The sequence below is a fragment of the Strongylocentrotus purpuratus genome, unplaced genomic scaffold, assembly GCF_000002235.5.
Source record: "Strongylocentrotus purpuratus isolate Spur 01 unplaced genomic scaffold, Spur_5.0 spur5_scaffold_9, whole genome shotgun sequence".
NCBI lineage: Eukaryota > Metazoa > Echinodermata > Echinoidea > Camarodonta > Strongylocentrotidae > Strongylocentrotus > Strongylocentrotus purpuratus.
This window is the reverse complement of record NW_022145615.1, coordinates 4691172-4709728: the sequence shown is the minus strand read 5'-3', so window position 1 is coordinate 4709728 and position 18557 is coordinate 4691172. Positions and strand designations below refer to the sequence as shown.

Sequence of the window (18557 nt, the reverse complement as noted above, 5' to 3'; positions counted from 1 at the left end):
CGTATTAATTCATACATTAGCACACTGTTACCTGCTCATTAGCCTCCTTGAGTTTTTCTTTCAGGACTGCTGATTCGCTCTCCTTGCGAGCCAGACTGCTAGACAGCCTATCACAGGAGCCCTTCCATTCCTCCGTCTCCTCCTGCTGCTTTATGGTTGCTTCCTTCAGATCTTCATTCGCTCTGTGTAGCATCTGAAATTGAATACATCAAATGCAAGAAACACATGTCAATGCATTGGTTTACACAACTTGTTTTGTATACAGGTTGAATACGTCCTCATCACCCTGGTACCTTAAAAAAAATCCTGTTACTTAACTACATTCTGAAACATGGCCTTAGCATAAAATGTAGTTCTGGAAGCTTCTACGAATCTTTGAAATAGAAGCTTCAAAAACTACATTTTATGATTATCCCCAACCGATGAAAGTTTTCTGTATCATGGCCTTAGCAATTTTAAAAGAATCTTGAATACAAATTTTACAAAATGACATGATGCAAAATAATTGTAAGGTATTTTTGTCTGCATAAAACGGGGAAAAATAATTCAGGAGAGATACACACACATATTTTTAGAGTGTGTTAATTATATATGTTTACTGAACCCTCAGAGCAAACTAATCTAACATTCTAAACAACACTCTGGTTAAGAACTTGGAACTTGCAATTTCATTAATATTTAATCATAAATCTACACAAAATATTTAGGATTGAAAACAAAATGATGAACCAGAAAATTAACACAATTATAAAAACATATCGAAGCATAGAGATTTGTGCATAAAGGTAGGAATAGCATTCCCCAGATATTTTGTTCTATGACTACTTACGGTTTCTAGTTCCTGGACCCTAGCAGAAGACTTGGTCTTCTCACTCCTGGCCTCCCTGGTACTCTCCCTGTGGGACTGGATCTGTTCTTCAAACTGCTCCTTCTCTTTCATGAAATCTGATTTCAATTGTTCCATGGCCTACAACAACAACAACGACAAACAAAAGAAATCATAAAATTACGTCAAATAACAAGGTAACGAAACACTACGCTACATATTTCTCAATATGTGTCTGGGTCCCTTTTCACAAACCTTTTTTCAATGACAAATGACGAAAATCAGTGACAAATCTGCAATAACCAATCAGAAGCAAGGATTTCACTAGCTTAGAACAAAAAGCAGGGATTTGAGTGCATTGATTTTATGCTCACAAGCATATACAGTCAATGACATCACAAAGTAACACTGCTTAAACTTCCATTGGACACAGTATCTATCCCTTTCATGTTCTTTTCCATCACGGCCTCTTAGTCTTTGTGTCTTTCCTCTCTAGATTTCTCTAAAAATCAGATAAGCCCATGACTTTGACACAATATACTTGAAATGTTACAGCATACCTTAGTAAGGATATCTCTTTCCCCCGCTATCCTTCTTGCCTCGCCTTCCCAGTAAGCTTGTTGCTGAGTGACAGCTCTCTTGTCAGCATTCTGCTGTTTGAATTCCTCCTGTAGTCTCTCCTGACTGTTCTTCACCAGTGAAAGCTCCGTTGATAACACCTCGCTAACCTGTCAAGAAAATACCAATCATTAACTTTCGGATTAACGTATTTGATCTATTTCTATCCTTAAGAATACTTTCAAAATGATTTTCAATCAAATAATATCTCTGAATAATGGATTTGCCAACACAGCTTTGTGCACTTGTACAAAAATTCTCATATGAATGGGTTCAGGCAGCAAGCCTGTCATAAACAATTGCATAAATATCCATTAAAATTGGAAAAAGTCTTCTGCATAGACCACCTAGCTCTTTTTCATGATGATTCAATCCTGGATTTCTCTCTCCAACCGTGCCTTAGAAATGCAGAAGATTATCATTATGCAATGTTAGACAACAGGGCTCAAATTAATTTTTTGTCCACGGGGGCTCTTCCCCCCAAAAAGAGCCCCCGTGAGCCTTCTCACGGGGGCTCTTTTAGTACTGACGGGGGCTCTTTTTTATACAAATATCCATTGAATTGGTACCTATGATACTCCTCAATTATTTGCTATTTCATCATTATCATTTCAATCAGCATTTTTCCTCTTACAAATTTACAAGCTACATAGCTGTTACTGGCCTGTGTATATAATATATACGCATACAACACTGATCTTTATGATGTCTTTAACGTGACATATCTTCTTCTCCCCTTGCAAACGAGAAAGAAAACAAGGTCATTAAAAGGGATTAAGCGACGAATAATGATTGTGATTCAAATTGATGCGAATATTTGTTTGAATAAGCACTGCTATTCACCCGAATATTCTTTGTAAAAACAACTTTTACAAATCTCAGCCATGCTTACTGAGTTGAGACGTTCCATTCAATGTAAAATACTCATTAAAGAATACATTTCTCCTAATCTGAAAGTGATCTTACAACACAGTGGCAGATTTGCATGGCTGAGATTTGTAAAAGTCGTTTTTACAAACAAGATTCTGGTGAAAAGCATTGCTTATTCAAAAAAATCATTGCATCAATTTGAATCACAATGATTATTTGTCGCATGATCCTTTTATTAAATAACCTTGTTTTCTTTTTTTGTTTGCAGGGGGAGAAGAAGCTATGTCACGTTAAGAAATCATAAAGATCAGTTGTATTATGCGTATATACATTTATGATACCAGAACAAATGTTGATTATCAGAATGTCATTTTGGAATACCTCTATACAAATACCACATTGTCTTTAGCCCGTATCAGTATTAGTATCATCCAATATAAAGCTATTATTCTTTATTTAATTCAGTATAATGCTTTTCCTCAAAAATAGTTTTGCTATTTCTTTGGGGTTGAGACGCTAAGAAATGGTTTCAAAATGTACATTACACGAACCCTGCATGAACCATTGCAAAATGATGGTGGCTGTCCCTCTCTCTCTCTTTATTTTAATCATGCATTATCAACTACATATAAAGCAGCAACCAAAAACTTAGGGTTATCTGAGATAGGTGAAAGTAAGAGTTAAAAAGAAAGTCATGCTAAAACGGCGCTTCACTCCCCCCCCCCTGAAAAAAATAAAATAGATTAGTAGTCCTCCTCTCCAGCATCCCCCCGGTTTAATATCACATTTTCACTTGGCAGCCCAAGGGGGCCGGGGGGGGGGGGGGGGGGGGGGGGGTCACACGTTGCAGTCCACGTTCTCATCGTGCAGATCTAAAAGTCCCTAATATTGATTTACTGTTTGAGGTTCATTATTTGCTGGTCATTTGAAATCACCAGATTTCAGCGGGTTAACGCTTTCACAACGAAAAACTTCTCCATGACCATCTTTCTGCCCTTGCGCGATCGCCTCCAGCTCCAGCAGACATGGCGCGGCAGCGTGCACACGTACCGCTAAGAAGAAGTAGGCCTATAACCACTGCTGACGGCGGCACTGCACTGTGAGCTGAAACGGTAATAATAGGCCTATACTAATAAAACGAGAAATCTTGCACGCTAATCTAAGTTCTATTTCATTGGTTTAAGGTTTGAAAATTGAAACTCAATATTGTGTTAAAGTTATGACAGAAAAGATAATCTTTATTTTATAATTCCACGGGGGCGATTTTTAATTTTGCAATCGCCCCCGTGAGCAACCTGACGGGGGCGATTATGTAGCCCACGGGGGCGAATCGCCCACCGCCCCCGTGTATTTTGAGCGCTGTTAGACAACCAATACAAAAGCATTGGATAATTCAAGAATAACTTACCTTTTTGGTGGCATTGAGTTCCTCTTCTAATTTGTCTAATTCTTCTTCTTTCCGGTCCACCATAAGCTTGTGCTGAGTGACCGACAGCTGGGCCTGGGTCAGCTGGCTATCAATTTCTTGTTTGATCTGAGGAGAGAAAAAAACAGAAAATATGATTGATTAAGCTATTCATTGCTGGGCCTGCTGGGTAACAACCAAAATGCACACTGAATGAATGGAAGTGAAATTCATTCGGCTTTAATGGACTAGGTGGAATCGGGTAAGATCACACACAGGCCAGGGCAAAAGAGGATTGAGAAAGAGACAGACAGATGGGATTGGAAAAGCAAAGGACAAACTTGGGGGGGGGGGGGTTGAATATTAGGGAACAGAAACAAAATAATTGATATAGATTCCGGAAAGAGGAAAAAGAAAGATGGGGTTGGAAGTATCGAGAGTTGAAAAAGACACAAAAGGAGAAATAGGGAAAAGGAATAGGATATTTGTGGTAACAGATAATAAAATAACAAAATGAGGGAGGGAGAGGGAGAGGGAGAGAGAGAGAGAGAGAGAGATAGCAAAAAAGAGAGATATCGAGAGATAGAAAGTGGCACCATGTACAAGAGTAATTAGTTTGGCTGTATAGTGAGACTTTCTTTACCTTGATGATTTCTTCTTTCTCATACATAGTCTGATTGAGGGCTTGCTGGAGGTCTAACTTCTCTTGCATCAGTCTCTCCTTGGAGGTCGATGAGCTGACACATCGAGCGTTCAGGTCAGAGCACTTATCCTCCAGGTCAATGGCTCTACTCTGGAACACATCTCGCTCCTACACAGAAAATTTGATTAATAATATGTTAATTTCAATGTGTAATATACATAAATGTGTTACCATGGTATTTCACTTGATTTAGCTTGCCTCTAGCAAGTCTCCATATGTGAAGGAGTATTTCAAAAGGCTACATCTGAAATCTTGCTCATGACTGTTACACAGGAAAATGTACAGGAGAAAGTAAATCAAACAGGTATCTCTACAGCTAGTAAAACTCCTCTAAAGATAACATCTTTTGTGTGATAACTAGCAAATTAATGTGTTTGGGCTAAGAATGGCTGGTTCTTTCTTTCTGAAACAGAAACTATCACACATATAGCAAAGATGTATTCATATGAAAGCAATACTACATCAATGCAAGTACTAGTCAAAGAATAACATTCAGATTTTGACTCTAGAAGGGTTATCTTTCATAACAAAATACCGGTACAAGAGGTTAGAAGCATCAATAAATGTTCATCATCAACTTGTTTTACCCCTCAAAGGGGGCCAGGGTGTCTCGATAACACCCTCTACATCTGCTTTTTGTCTCTCACATCCAGATAAATCTTTCTCCCATCTAGAGTCAAAGATTAATTGTAGTTTGTAAATATGATATTTGATTGAATGTACTATTATCTGAGAATCACCATTTTTTTGTAAAGCGCTTAGAAACATATTATATTTTTCGTGTCTTCCCATTCAGGAACAGGTAGAAAAATGTGTTCAAGATCTTGAAAGTTGTATTCATGATGTACGAAAATGGATGAATGATTGCTATCTCAAACTAAATGACGATAAAACAGAATTTCTCTTGTTAGGCTCCAGACAACAACTTTCCAAGATTGTTATAACTCATATACGTGTTGGTTCTGTGCACATTGCTCCTTCAGATAAGGCAAGAAATCTTGGTGTCATTTTCGATACAAGCATGTCTCTTGATGCACATATTTCAAAATGTGTGAAAGCTGCCAATTATCATCTTCGTAATCTTCGCGCTATAAGGAAATTTTTAACCCCCCAAACCACTCAACAATTGATTCATGCTTTTGTAACATCTCATCTTGATAACTGTAACTCTCTCCTTTATGGACTTCCTAAATACCAAATTCACAGACTACAAAAGGTTCAAAACTCAGCTGCCCGCCTTGTCACTAAATCTAAACGTTCGACCCATACTACTCAAATACTCAAGAACCTTCACTGGCTTCCAATAGAACAGCGTATCAGATATAAAATTCTACTACTCACCTACCGTTCACTAAATAGATCAGTCCCTGAATATATTTCCTCTCTTCTTAATATCTCTTTAAGTTCTCGTACAGGTCTTCGTTCCTCTAATTCAACAAATTTAACACAATTAAGAACAAAGAGGAGTTGGGGAGACAGAGCTTTTACAGCTACTGCACCCCGGTTATGGAACTCCCTACCCCATTCAATCAAAATGTCAGCCAATCAAAATGTGTTCCAAAAACAACTGAAAACCTATCTAATGTCTGAATTCCTTAGTTAAGACGTAGTGTATTTCACAATATGATGTAATTAACGTTGTTGAATTATATTTAATTATGTTAAATTATTTTTGTTCAATGTACTTACCTTGTTAGGCGCCTTGAGCATCTCTTGGGGTGGATATGTGCGCATTATAAATGTTGTTATTATTATTATTATTTATTAAGTGCTCTAGAAATACAATGTATTACTATTATTATTATTAAAGATCTATCTATATCCACAGCGTGTGAATCATACCTCACTAGCTCTCATGAAGTCTCCTTTGAGCAGCTCCACATGGTGCATGAGTTCAGCGACTTGTCGTCTCTCATCCATCAGAAAGGCGTTCAGCTCTGTGTTTCGGGCTGCAAGCATTTCACGACTCTGTCAACCATGAGACAAGACGGATACAAAACATTGACTTTGATAAAAGAGAAAAGGGACAGTTTAACTTATAAAGTTGACAATCTGAAATATCACAGAGGAAGCATTTCTGTACCGTGGATTTTTCAGAAAGAATATGTTAACCCTTGGTTCAAATTGAATGTGAAAATAGCTTTGCTGCAAATTTAGCATCATCCCAGGAATAGGTTTGGTAGGATCACAAATATTTTAATAATAATAATAATAATAATAATAGATTTATATAGCGCAGCTTTTATACAAAATATATTCAGCTGCGTTAAAAGAAAGCAATGCCAGATTTATGACCCTTGTAGTCTTTATCTGAAGTCCCCTAACCATAGTTCTAGCAACAGGGGTGTTTTATGCAATGTCTGTACTTAAATTCTCTTCTGTTCCCATTCATAATGCATTTATACCCTTTAATAATAATAATAATAATAATAGCCTAATAGTCCACTCCAAATTTTATTAAACCGAAACGGAAATTCTTTTTGCCCAATTGATCGTGAGCCCGACAGCCACTGAGCAGCGCCAGATCAACAATTAGGAGACCAACCAAAGATTGGGGAAATGCAGTCCAACAGCTCAAGAGTAAAATCTTACAGTCATTTAACATAAGTTGAACTTATCTCTAAGTTAAACTTAAAGGTATTACAAAGTTTTGGGAAATTGTGAAAAATGGGTGGATAGGGATTGTTTAAAATTTTGATATATTTGGATGCCCCTGTGGATGCATTAAAAGCACTAGAAATTTTAGCCCCTAAAACACCTTTGCTTTCGAGAAAAATTGAATATAAAGATTTACCGGTGCTTCCGGTAAATTTTGATAAATTTCAAATAGCTCCTACGGCCGTACAATAGTAGCTGCGACTATGAAAATCTCAGAATATGTAGTTGTGGTATATAATTTCCAAACGGGAATAGCTAATCGGCCGATTTTAGTCAAGAAACATTGTTTTACAACTTAATTAATATCTTTGAGAGGGAGCTATACAACATAAAGTGTTTATTATTTACAATTTCATAACTTTAGAGTCGATTTCGACCACGACAACATATTGTCGGATCGCATATGCTTCCGAAATGTTCATTTGATCCAAATTCACGACCCCATACCAAAACTTGTAATACCTTTAACAATTATGGAAAGCTGTTAGCATCTTTGAAAAAATATTTTGTAAAAGTTATTTTAAAAGGCATAAAATATTGATTCAAATCATTCATATTTTCTATTATCCAGGAGATTGCATGTTCTTGATGTGTAATTTATGAAAAGTCTAATATACTTGAAAGAATTTTTGCTTTTGAATATGTTTTATTAAAGGCTACAAATGGCTCTCCATCATGTTTAAGTCCAACTTAGAGTTAAGTTAGACTTGGGATCTTTGTGAAACACCCCATGATTCATCTGGCTCCTGTAGGCAATGGGTTAAAGGTAAAGACCAGTTATGGTCACGCGATTGCATTGTGAAAGAAACGTTGTGGAATCGATCAGAAAAGGTTGATCATCTAGCATCTAGTATCAGCAAGGTTCTGGAATCATCAAAATGATAAGAAATTTGGCCAAGTCTTCGTAAAGTTACAAGCACTATACACAGAAAGATGTATATGGGACTACCCTATATCTCTCACAGACCATGAGAGAAACAAATTTACCAAATATATGAATTAGTAGGCGGTTTCCCGGCAAATTTGTTATCATCATGTATTAGTCAAAACATATTCTTTCACATGATTGGTAATGAGAGCTTCCATTTCATTTTTTGAAATTGGGGCGTTTCCAATACTGGTCTTTACCTTTAACAATGGTCTAAGCAATTACTTTCCAATATTTTTTTCCAAAATGTTTTCTGTTTGGTAATTGTCAGTTTGACATGAGTACTAGTGGCTACTAACCTCATTGAGCTTTTCTAGTTCTATCACTTCAGCTTCCAGTTTGTCATTCTTAGCCTTAGCAATCATGATGGACTCCTTCAAGGCCAGCGCTTCCTTGAACATCGTGTCTTTGGTCTAAAAAGTGAACAAAAACAATTTACCAAGTTAATACTCATTAATTTCTCCAATCAAAATAAATATATAATGCTGCACAATCGTATACATAATGAAAAATTAATCAAGAATAAAAGATAGTAACACCCTCAATATTGGCCAACTTGATCATCCTTTTCCTATTGTACTTAATAATGCACACAAAAGAAGCAGTCAGAAAATGAAATCAAAATAATATCAAAATAATAATAATCCTTTTGAGCCTGTTTAAGGGTAAAAGTATTGTTAACACATCATGCAGTAAACTTGCAATAGATCAGTGAGAATTAAGGCCTTTGTCGTGCACACCTAGTTTTTTCATCTCCATTTGCTATTCACTTACATGGGTTATGTGGTTCATATTTTGCTGCAGGAGTTATAGTTATTTTTTGGAGGAGGGGGGAGGGTATAACTGAGTCAAGTCTGAATGAAGCCAAACAGAAGTCTAGAAGAAAAGACACCCAAGGATTCACTGTCCACTTACCTGTTGAAATGTCCTGTTTTCTTCATCCAGGAGACTCATCGCCCGAGACGTCTGATCTACGAGCGTATCTCGTTTCCGGTTTTCAGCCTGGAGAGAAGAGTGAGCGGCCCGTAAGCTCTTCAGTTCCCGCTCCAGATCACCGACCCTGCGACAGGTCAGAAATGATACCGTCAAACTTGGCTTTCAAAACTGTAGAAACAAGCTACATAGAAATTCACCCATCTCTAAAGCACTGAACATGATTAATATTAATAATAATAATAAATAAATAATCATGGCTTTTTGTATAGCGCTCATATCCATCACACAGTGACACTCATGGCACTTAGACATCATTACTCGGGTTAAAGCCAAGCTGCTAAAGTAACTAGCACTCAAGCATATCAGGTACCAATTTACACCTGGGTGGAGAGCGGCAAATATAGATTAAGATTAAGATTGATGAGGCCATTAACTCATAACTAATATCCCCTCCACACCCACAGTTACCACCCCTCTGACTCCAACAGGTGACATAGTAGTCAAAGAAAAGAAAATTGCAAACCTTTGCTGGAGAAAGCCTTGCTGTCGAAACGAATCCATCTTGTCCGTCACGGAACCGTCTCGCTCTTTCTGGACGTCAACTAACCTCTTTTGAAGAGCCTACAAGTCAAATGAAAGCATGGCATCATTGTACATGATGCAGATGATTATTAAATTACATAGCAGATGGCACAGTTATCCTATAACAATGCATTAGAGGAGAGTATACAAGAGTGTTCTTCCTTGTGCACTTGTTCACCCATTGTAATTCCTCTATAAAAAAAAAACACCAAAGAAGAAACAGATGCAAATGAATGGCTATTGGGGGTGAGGAAAAATAGCTGTGAAACAAATGCCCCTGAGCTTCCTCACAATTCATAATATACTGTAAGCATATTACATTATGGAAAAATGAAGCATACTGCTTTATTTTGCATCAGCAAGGATTTCATTTCTTCAGGTGGTTCACCGAGTCATGTAAGAAAGAGGTTTAAGATTATTACATTCTTGAGTCTTTCACTAAAGATGAAGAGTTCTCACAATAAAATTAATTTAATGTGCTTTAAATTGAGAGGTTGGTATGTATTGCTGAATCTTACCTCATTTGTAGAAGATAGATTTGCTAAGGTATGGTGTGTATCATCCAGCATCCCTTCACTATTACACAGCTTCTCTGTTTGATTCTGCAGAAAGAAGACCAAAAATGACGGTCAATGCTATAGTTTGCAGAATCATAATTTGGATAATTCAGCTATAATTTTCTAAATTGGCAACACAGACTTAGTATCTCTTTCACTGCTACACTTTTCTGTATCATGAAATATTGATTGACAAAAAAATGGTTAAAATACAGTATTTTATTGCTCAACAAAATTGCTTGTTAGGGAAATGATTCATAGTTACATAGTAATCATTAGCACAAGAAGGTGTGATTCTTTTCTTAGATATGTGGTAATAAATAGACATTTGTACAATATTCCTCCTACTACACATCCACTCCAAAAGGCGCTATAGTTCTCTTTAGAACTATAAGATCAAGAGAGATTACCAACAGTCCTTTTCAGGGATCCCCAACCCTCCTCCCTCTCTCACATGGTGCAACCGTAAGCCTACTGTATAATGTCATATGTAAGAGAAAGTAAATTCCTCATCACAAACCTGTAACGTATCGTGAGCTTCCCTCAGCTTCTCCACCAATGCCAGTCTCCTCTGCTCACTCTCATACATAGCATCCTTCATGTTCTTCATGGACGATGGAGACGTATTCCAGTACTCCGCCCCGCCCCCATTGGAGGCATTACCCCCTGGTGGTAGCACCCCTCCCCCTCCTCTCATGCTGTCGTAGCCAGAGGAGATGAAGGGGGATGACCTGCCGGTGCGTGGCATGACCGGTGCAGCCGAGGAGGAGTGGCTCCCGTAGGCAGTGTGGTTGGAGACTTGGGGGAGGGAGCTGGATTGCTGGGGCGGGGTCAGATGATGGTAGGGGGATTTCCGCGACCCACCATGGCTACAAAGAAAAGAAAGTGAATACAATTGAAGTGAATCATATGCCCATGCACAACTGCAAGTTGTAATGGGCCTATACACTTAATTTGTGATAGACTTCTATTTTTGTTCTTCACATATATCCCCAAAGTTTCCCCCTCTTTTCCTTGTATCAGAATTTACTTTGCATCAAAGAAAAGAAAAGATTTAAAATATATGCAGACCTTCATTTCTAGAATTTGGTGGAGCTCTATTAATCCCACTCCTTGTTTTGCCAAGGAGCTCAAATTGAGCTCCTCAAATAACTCTCCTGGAAAGAGTGAGGAGCTCAATTTGAAAATTGATGTTGATGAGCAAATGAATAGACACACAAACCTCCCGACACACTCTCAGCAGTAGGAGCAAATTTGAAGAAATTGCCTTTTTAATTGTTGTATAACCAAAGAAATAAGAAGAAGTTGCGTAACGTGCGTTCCCGAAACCAAAATCGTACCTCGCACACACACACTCTCAACATACCACGAATGGTCCGTCGTGGGAGGCGAGCGGGCTGGAGTTTTTCAACGAGACCAATGCAGTTTCGGAGTTTTGCAGCGCGCAATTTTACCGGGACTCGAAAGGTTCGTCGTGGGAAGCTGGCCGGCTAGCTTTCTGCCGAAACAACGCTAGGTCGGCTGCTGGCAAAAAGAGAGTAGCTACGATCGAGAATATCGTAGGTGTTCTTAACTTATCAATAAGATAATTCTAAATTCTATTTAAGATGAAATAATAAACTAGAACTACAAACAAACCTCGACAGATCTCTAATGACTATTTGAATGCTTGTTTATTTCTCCATTTGACGATTTGTTGTCTTGATCCTTCGATACATTTGTACGTACGTATATGCGTGCGCCAGCGCCACAGCAGCATCTAGCGATCGCATGATCTGAACGTACGTACGTAAACAAAGGGGCGCATTTTCACGGAAACACATGTGCCTTATTAAAGCACTAAATACGTAGCTAGTAGAGAGCTCCTGCGCGGCAAAGTGTTTGTGATTCCGAATCACGAACAGTTTGCCGCGTGAGCTCTCTACTAGCTTCGTATTTAGTGCTTTTATAAGGCGCAAGTGTTTCCGTGAAAAATGCGCCCTTTACGAATCATTCGTGTATTTTTTCTGTTCTAATAATTTATGGCCGGGCGCATTTTCACAGCAAACACTTGCGCCTTGCCGTCTAGTTTTAGATGATTATGGGCGCAATTGGTGGTTTTATGAGCGCAAATTTGCGCCCTGCGCCCGCTTAATCGAAGGCTTGGCGATGTAAATGGTTGAAATTTGTGACGAAGTTATAGTGTTCTTGAATATTTAGTAGGACATGCATTGTTTCGGAGAATGACTGACAAGTTGCTAGAAGCTTAAAATGGCGATTTGTTGACAATTTTGCCGGTGCGATCGGCCACAAACATGCACCCTAACTGTTAAACGGGATTTTTAACTGAAGGAAAACATTGAAACCAAGGAGCGCTGTAAACAACTCTCCTGATTATTTTTTAGGAGCGCTGTAGGAGCGCCGGCGTGATCGCGCTCCTTAGAAATGAAGGTCTGTATATGTACTGAAAAGAAATATTGATTTGAATTTCACACATCTTGACCTTCATTCACATATTTTTTAAATAGTAAGTAGTATGCTAAATGACCGAGAGTGGGAGACATGCTCAGTTCATTAGCTTTCTTTTTATTTTTGAGGTGGAGGGTTGGATTGGCTTTATCTCTTTATATCTACCCATGATATGTGCCCTACATGTAGTTTGTGCATTTATTGTATATTTTAAAAAAACAAGAGAAAAAAAAATACCTTATTCCTGAATCTGAATCTTGGCTATTACTGGCTACATGATCCCCATAGGCTCTGCTGTGGATGGGAGAGGAAGACTTGGGAGTGGAGCTCCCTCCGTAAAGACTTGATCCGGTCGTTCTTTTCAATACATCTATCTCTGCTTCCTTCTCTCTTCTCTTACCTTGCTCTCTCTGGGGTTTGAAATGAAACAAAGAAATATGAAGAGAAACTTATATGTTACTTGTAGACTTGGATACTGTAAAGGCCTGTTCAAATATATTGGTAAACCAGAATATTTGTGTGTGTGTGTGTATGTGTACTAAATGAATGGCGAGTGGAGCTTTAAAAAAGTAACTGCAAGTAAAATGTACATATCTTTTACCTGTGTGTTATAAGATACAAATATGTGGAGTGTAGTATGCTTCAGTACACTTTAAAAAATACCCCAGTTACCCCAACATTTATGAGGTTATTTGGCTCCAAGTAGCTTTACATCCTTTAATTTGGCTTGGAAGGGAATGGTATAAATGAATCATGCATACAGAATATCATCCTTGCTACTTGCGTTTCACAATATGGAATTATATTGAATTGGTTATTTGAGATATTCATGTTCACAGCAATAAACAGATAAATTAAATGAATCTGTACGCGATATGGTATCAATTAGTAACAAATAAAGTTCAATTCAATTCAATTCAATTAGGTGGTAACTCTAATTGGCTCATTCACTGTTAATGGCTACCTAAAACTGTAGTTGCTAACAACTTGTTTATAATCATGAAAATAGCCAAGAATGCAATGTACCTCATAAATTCAGTACTGTTTACCGGTACAGTGTTTGTATTACATCGACAAGAATATATTATTTTAAATGAAAGCAAGCTTACGTATGCAGATCCTACCAGCATTTTTTGAATTACATGTATATATTCAAAATCATACAATAAATGTTTGGAGAGTAACTATAGTTCAAGGGGAAAAGTATGTTTTTCCAAAAAATCATATCCAATAAAAAAAAAATTCCATAGGAAAGCCCACAAATTAATTCCAATAAAAAAAATTCTAACACTGAATGTGTTGGAGAAAGATCCCAAACACAAGAAACAATTATGAGCCTTATGAAGATCACCATTACAAGAGTACAGTAGTCGTGTATTATAATCTTGTACATGTCCTTTGTTTGCTGAGTAAACTCAACTCTGAATACTGCTAACATGTACAAGGCCAAGGGTTACACCAAGGTGACGTTGTGTTTACCAACAGCAGTACAAGTATCAAACAAGATCTCTCTCTCTCTCTCGATCTCCCTCTCCCTCTCGATCTCGATCTCCCTCTCTCTCTCTCTCTCTTTATCTCTCTCTTCAAGATAGATCCTGGCTAGTTAGTATTTGCCAACAGGTTCAAGATAGTTTGATGATCTACAGGTTGAAGATTAAATCCCAATTTGTATGGACAACTGCAAGTAAAAATCCTTTGAAACAAAAAGTAAACTGCAGAGGGCAAAGTTCATTTCATAAAATATGAAATATCAGTTTACATGACAATATGTACATACATACTGGTAAATGCAAAATAATCTGTAGACCAATTTGCCTTTGTTTTCCATTAAATTGCACTATAATATGCATTTCTTTCCTTAATATGCCAAATATAGTATGATGAGGTGTCCAAAATTTGTGGACATTCCAAAAATAATTTGGTATGTGACATTCGATCCATGACCTCTCATATTCTACACAAATTTATTTAGAATGATTACATGTACTACCAAATGAACAGCAAAATTCTAGGCTACAAATGGAAAATTAATAGTCAAAAAGAATTCTGGCAATATCGCATTTTAGAATTTCAACTTCAGATCAGTGTGCGCTACAACTGAAGTCATACAAATTAATACCTTTTTGTAAATTAATACCTTTTTGTAGTTCAAAATTAAAACTGTTTTATCTATCTTAAACCTATTAACCACTTTAATATTTGAATAAATTGTTATGACTGTGTCTTTAAGAAACATGTAGTATAGGTAGATAATCTTCACAACTGCTCCAAGATAAGTCCTATTAAATATTGCTTGTCCTGAACCCCCTACAAACAAACCATGCAACGTCATTACTTACTCTTAGTTGATTCCGTAACTGGCTAGCAGACATCAGCTCAAAACTTGTATCCAAATTGGCATTGGAACCAAAACCATTGTTTGACTCCACCTCGTAACTCACAGGTGATAAGGTCATCAATCCTGGGTCCCGCACCCTCGCATCCATTATTCCTCTTCTGTTAGGATTTGAAGACTGTAGTTGCTACTAGATTCTCAAAGTTCCCTTTCTTCTCATCTGCATGCCATGTTTGGTGCACTGACCATCAAAATCTGAAAAAATACATTGAGAAAATCATATTAGGGTCTATTAGAAATAAGCAATCAAAGTAATAGGTAATCAAAAAATACTAAATTATTAAAGAGGCCTGGACTACTCTAGACCGAATTTTCCATCTCTTTCGTTCGTTAAGCCTCTTATTTGGGTAGGGTCGGCTCTCTCATTAGAGACGGAAGCCGACTATACGCATTCCCTTGCTAACACCAAGGCCATTTATGGCCATATTTTTATGCCCCGAAAATCCCCCCAAATGTCATTTTACCTTGTGCATGTTATATTGTAAATTAGGCCTAGGCTATAATAAATCGGTTCCACTTACCACCTTGACTGAAATAATCCGTTTAATGGTCCCTTTTTAGGAAATTATGGGTCAAAATCAAAATCCATGTTGAAAATCTTGCAAGACGTATTTTAACTCTCGCTGCGCATGACGTCATCTAAATCTCATCTCTTTTAGTCTACGCCGAAGGCAAAATGATTATGAAGGAAAAACTGTGCGCGAGCTACACGTTCGAAATGGCGTTATCACAGTTTTTCCTTCATAATCATAAAAAGGAACCATTAAACGGATTATTTCAGTCAAGTTGGTAAGTGGAACCGATTTATTATAGCCTAGGCCTAATTTACAATATAACATGCACGAGGTAAAATGACATTTGGGGGGATTTTCGGGGCATAAAAATATGGGCATAAATGGCCTAGGTGTTAGCAAGGGAATGCGTATAGTCGGCTTCCGTCTCTAAAGAGAGAGCCGACCCTACCCGAATCAGAGGCTTAATGAACGAAAGAGACAGAAAATTTGGTCTAGGACTACTCCAGCCTGTAGGTCAAATTAAAAAAAAAATAGATCTACAATACTCAATAGCCATAGGGCAGGGGTCTAATTTCTAAATAACAATAACAGAGATGCCAACCTCTCGACACAAAAAAACAGACTGAGTATCCTAAAAAATCAGATTTTGGAGAGAAAAATCAGATTTTGGAGAGAAAAATCAGATTTTCACCAAACTTGACACTACCATTGGCCCGTTGGTCCCGGGCCAGTAAAATTTCAGAAAAATGTTTGCTCTTTCATTAAAATTTAATGAGAAAATTGTAAAGCAAATTTTTTTGTTGGAGTTGCGGAGGTTTACTTGTACATGTTTCTATGCAATTCTGCTGTTTTTATGGGTTTTAATAATAATTTTTTAAAATTTATTTTTAATTTTTAATTTTTTTTAAAAGATGAAAAATCGTATTTTAAGATTTTAAGATCGTATTTCACTCTTGTTATCGTACTGGTTAAGAAATGTGCCACTTGATCTGATTGCTACTTGTGATAGCCTCAAGGCTCAATAATTAGTCTTTTAAGTTTCATTTCTTAGTTTCGCAAAAGCCAAACCTGTGCGGCCCGACACCGATTTGCCACTGTGCACTGTGTCTGTGTCACACTGTGCGAGTGCAGTGCAGTCCAGACTAGGACATCTATCATATGGTGAAATCTCACATTCTTTTTCTTGCCTGCACTTTAAAAATACTCCTGAGTACTTAGTTTTACCCTTAGACAAGAAAATCAGTAACAAATACAAGTTTAGTAAAGACCTACTACCATCAAGTCACACCAGTCACGCCATTTCGACATGCGAAATTAAAGACACGATTTGTACTCGCGCTATCGCAGCGGTGTTTGGAGCATGCATGGGCCGTCTGAGCTGGCGGAAGGATTACACGGAAGACTGATGAAATGACCAAACGGCTCAGCTAGCAGCTCAGGCTCAGCCTCAGTCAGGACGTCGTGACACTTTTTATATCACTGACACAAGTAATGAACACACAATTCACACACATGTGAGAATGATTCCATTAAGGTATTGAATCACAATTGAAATAGTACAGCCAATAATCCAAAATTTATAATAAATCAATCAAGAAAAACAAAATATATTACCAATCTCACGTTCACGGGAACTAGGGACGCGTCGCCATATTTGTAATGTTGGTAAACCATCGGATCCTGGCGGGTCCATTAAAATAGAGGGTATTTTTAATTATATCAACTTTGTTTATTATCTCTAAAACTTTATTTGAAAATTTATATTCATAATTAAATCAATCAATTATATTGAAATTACATATAAAAATTAAAATTAGATAAATTACAAGACTTATCAAATAACGCATCTTTTTATGTATTTTCTTTAACCCTATATTTAAAATGGTGCCGTCCATGTTTCGTTTTTTTTAGAATAGAGGCGTCAAACTAATAATTGTCAATGGCCCATTTGCACTCATGATCTGAATTTCATGAAGCAATCAAGCGTTTCGACAACAAACGGCCATTTAAACACGTAACGGTCGATATTTTGTTGTTTGGCATCTAGAAAGCAGAATTTCCTAAGTTTTTCATTATGGAAGTGGACATGGACAGGAACAAATTTCGATTGGAAACAATCTTTTGGATTGATTGATTGATTGATTTTTTTTTCTCGCCAAGCCTCCAACATATAGATCTATCGAAATCAAGTCAATCAAGTCAGCTTGAACAGGAAAATCCTCGATTCAAACACATTGATTTAGGAAGAGGGGATAAGTGAGAGCCGTTGTTCACAATCAGCAGACATGTAAAAAGTCATTATCTAAAAGATAAATTGATTCAGTTGATATCATACCATTTTCTTCTCGTTGAAACTGAATAATTTATAGTAAAACAGTATTATGATCAAGTACTTGCGTGCATGTTAATAGCATCTCATGTTTATATATATATATACCACAGTAACCCTCTTCATTCTGCGTATAAGCTGCCTGTTGTTAGCCTGTGTATTGTAGTCTGATCTGCCTTTTAGACACTCACACTGCCCGATAAGGTCAACAAAGGCCCTAATCAAGGACTTTCTTTTGAAGGATGAAGACATTCTCAACGTGATTAAGGAGAGAGTGGCTCAGTCAATGGAAGCCAAATGCCATGACCTCATTGTGAGAATGGAGAAACAAGATGGCCAAATTTATGAGCTATGCAGCAAAAGCTCGATTCTACGTATGAGCATCAAAACACCACAAAGACAAAATCAAAACTTATTAAATGTATTTTGGACACTTTAAATTTTCAACAACGAAACAGCAGATATGGGGTCCGGTTGGGCCTGAGTGCTGACGGAGAGGTTGCTCCAATCCGATATTTTGGGTTTTCGTCAACAAGTTCTAGCCTACTGAAGAAAATATGATATAACAAATATATTCTGATTTTGATTGGATTTTCCTACACCAAATTCATAATATAGGGGGCACATCCCATTCTACCGTATATGAGGCGAGTACCCTCAACCCCCGTCTCCCGGCCCCTCCCCGGCCACAGCACTTGAAAGAACCAACAAGGAAATAACTTGCATGAATCCACTTTAATTTGCCAAGACAAATATACATGTATAAGAACACTTGGCAAAGCCTGTT

At 37.4% G+C, this 18557-nt stretch overlaps 1 protein-coding gene across 3 annotated transcripts in view; it reads right to left on the bottom strand.

The window, feature by feature from the left end:
• Positions 1-17127, bottom strand: part of LOC757170 (trichohyalin) — a 41297-nt gene extending 24170 nt beyond the window's left edge. For all 3 annotated transcript variants that reach the window (XM_030977161.1, XM_030977162.1, XM_030977163.1), the window contains exons 1-14: positions 17056-17127; positions 14871-15121; positions 12769-12941; positions 10604-10952; positions 10045-10128; positions 9468-9565; positions 8924-9068; positions 8308-8421; positions 6265-6390; positions 4363-4530; positions 3723-3848; positions 1387-1554; positions 830-967; positions 32-193 (exon numbers count right to left, since the gene is read on the bottom strand). In XM_030977161.1, coding sequence (XP_030833021.1) covers positions 32-193; positions 830-967; positions 1387-1554; positions 3723-3848; positions 4363-4530; positions 6265-6390; positions 8308-8421; positions 8924-9068; positions 9468-9565; positions 10045-10128; positions 10604-10952; positions 12769-12941; positions 14871-15017 — 1998 coding nt within the window. In that variant the 5' untranslated portion in view covers positions 15018-15121; positions 17056-17127. The remainder of the gene's footprint in view (positions 1-31; positions 194-829; positions 968-1386; positions 1555-3722; positions 3849-4362; positions 4531-6264; positions 6391-8307; positions 8422-8923; positions 9069-9467; positions 9566-10044; positions 10129-10603; positions 10953-12768; positions 12942-14870; positions 15122-17055) is intronic.
• Positions 17128-18557: the final 1430 nt, after the last annotated feature.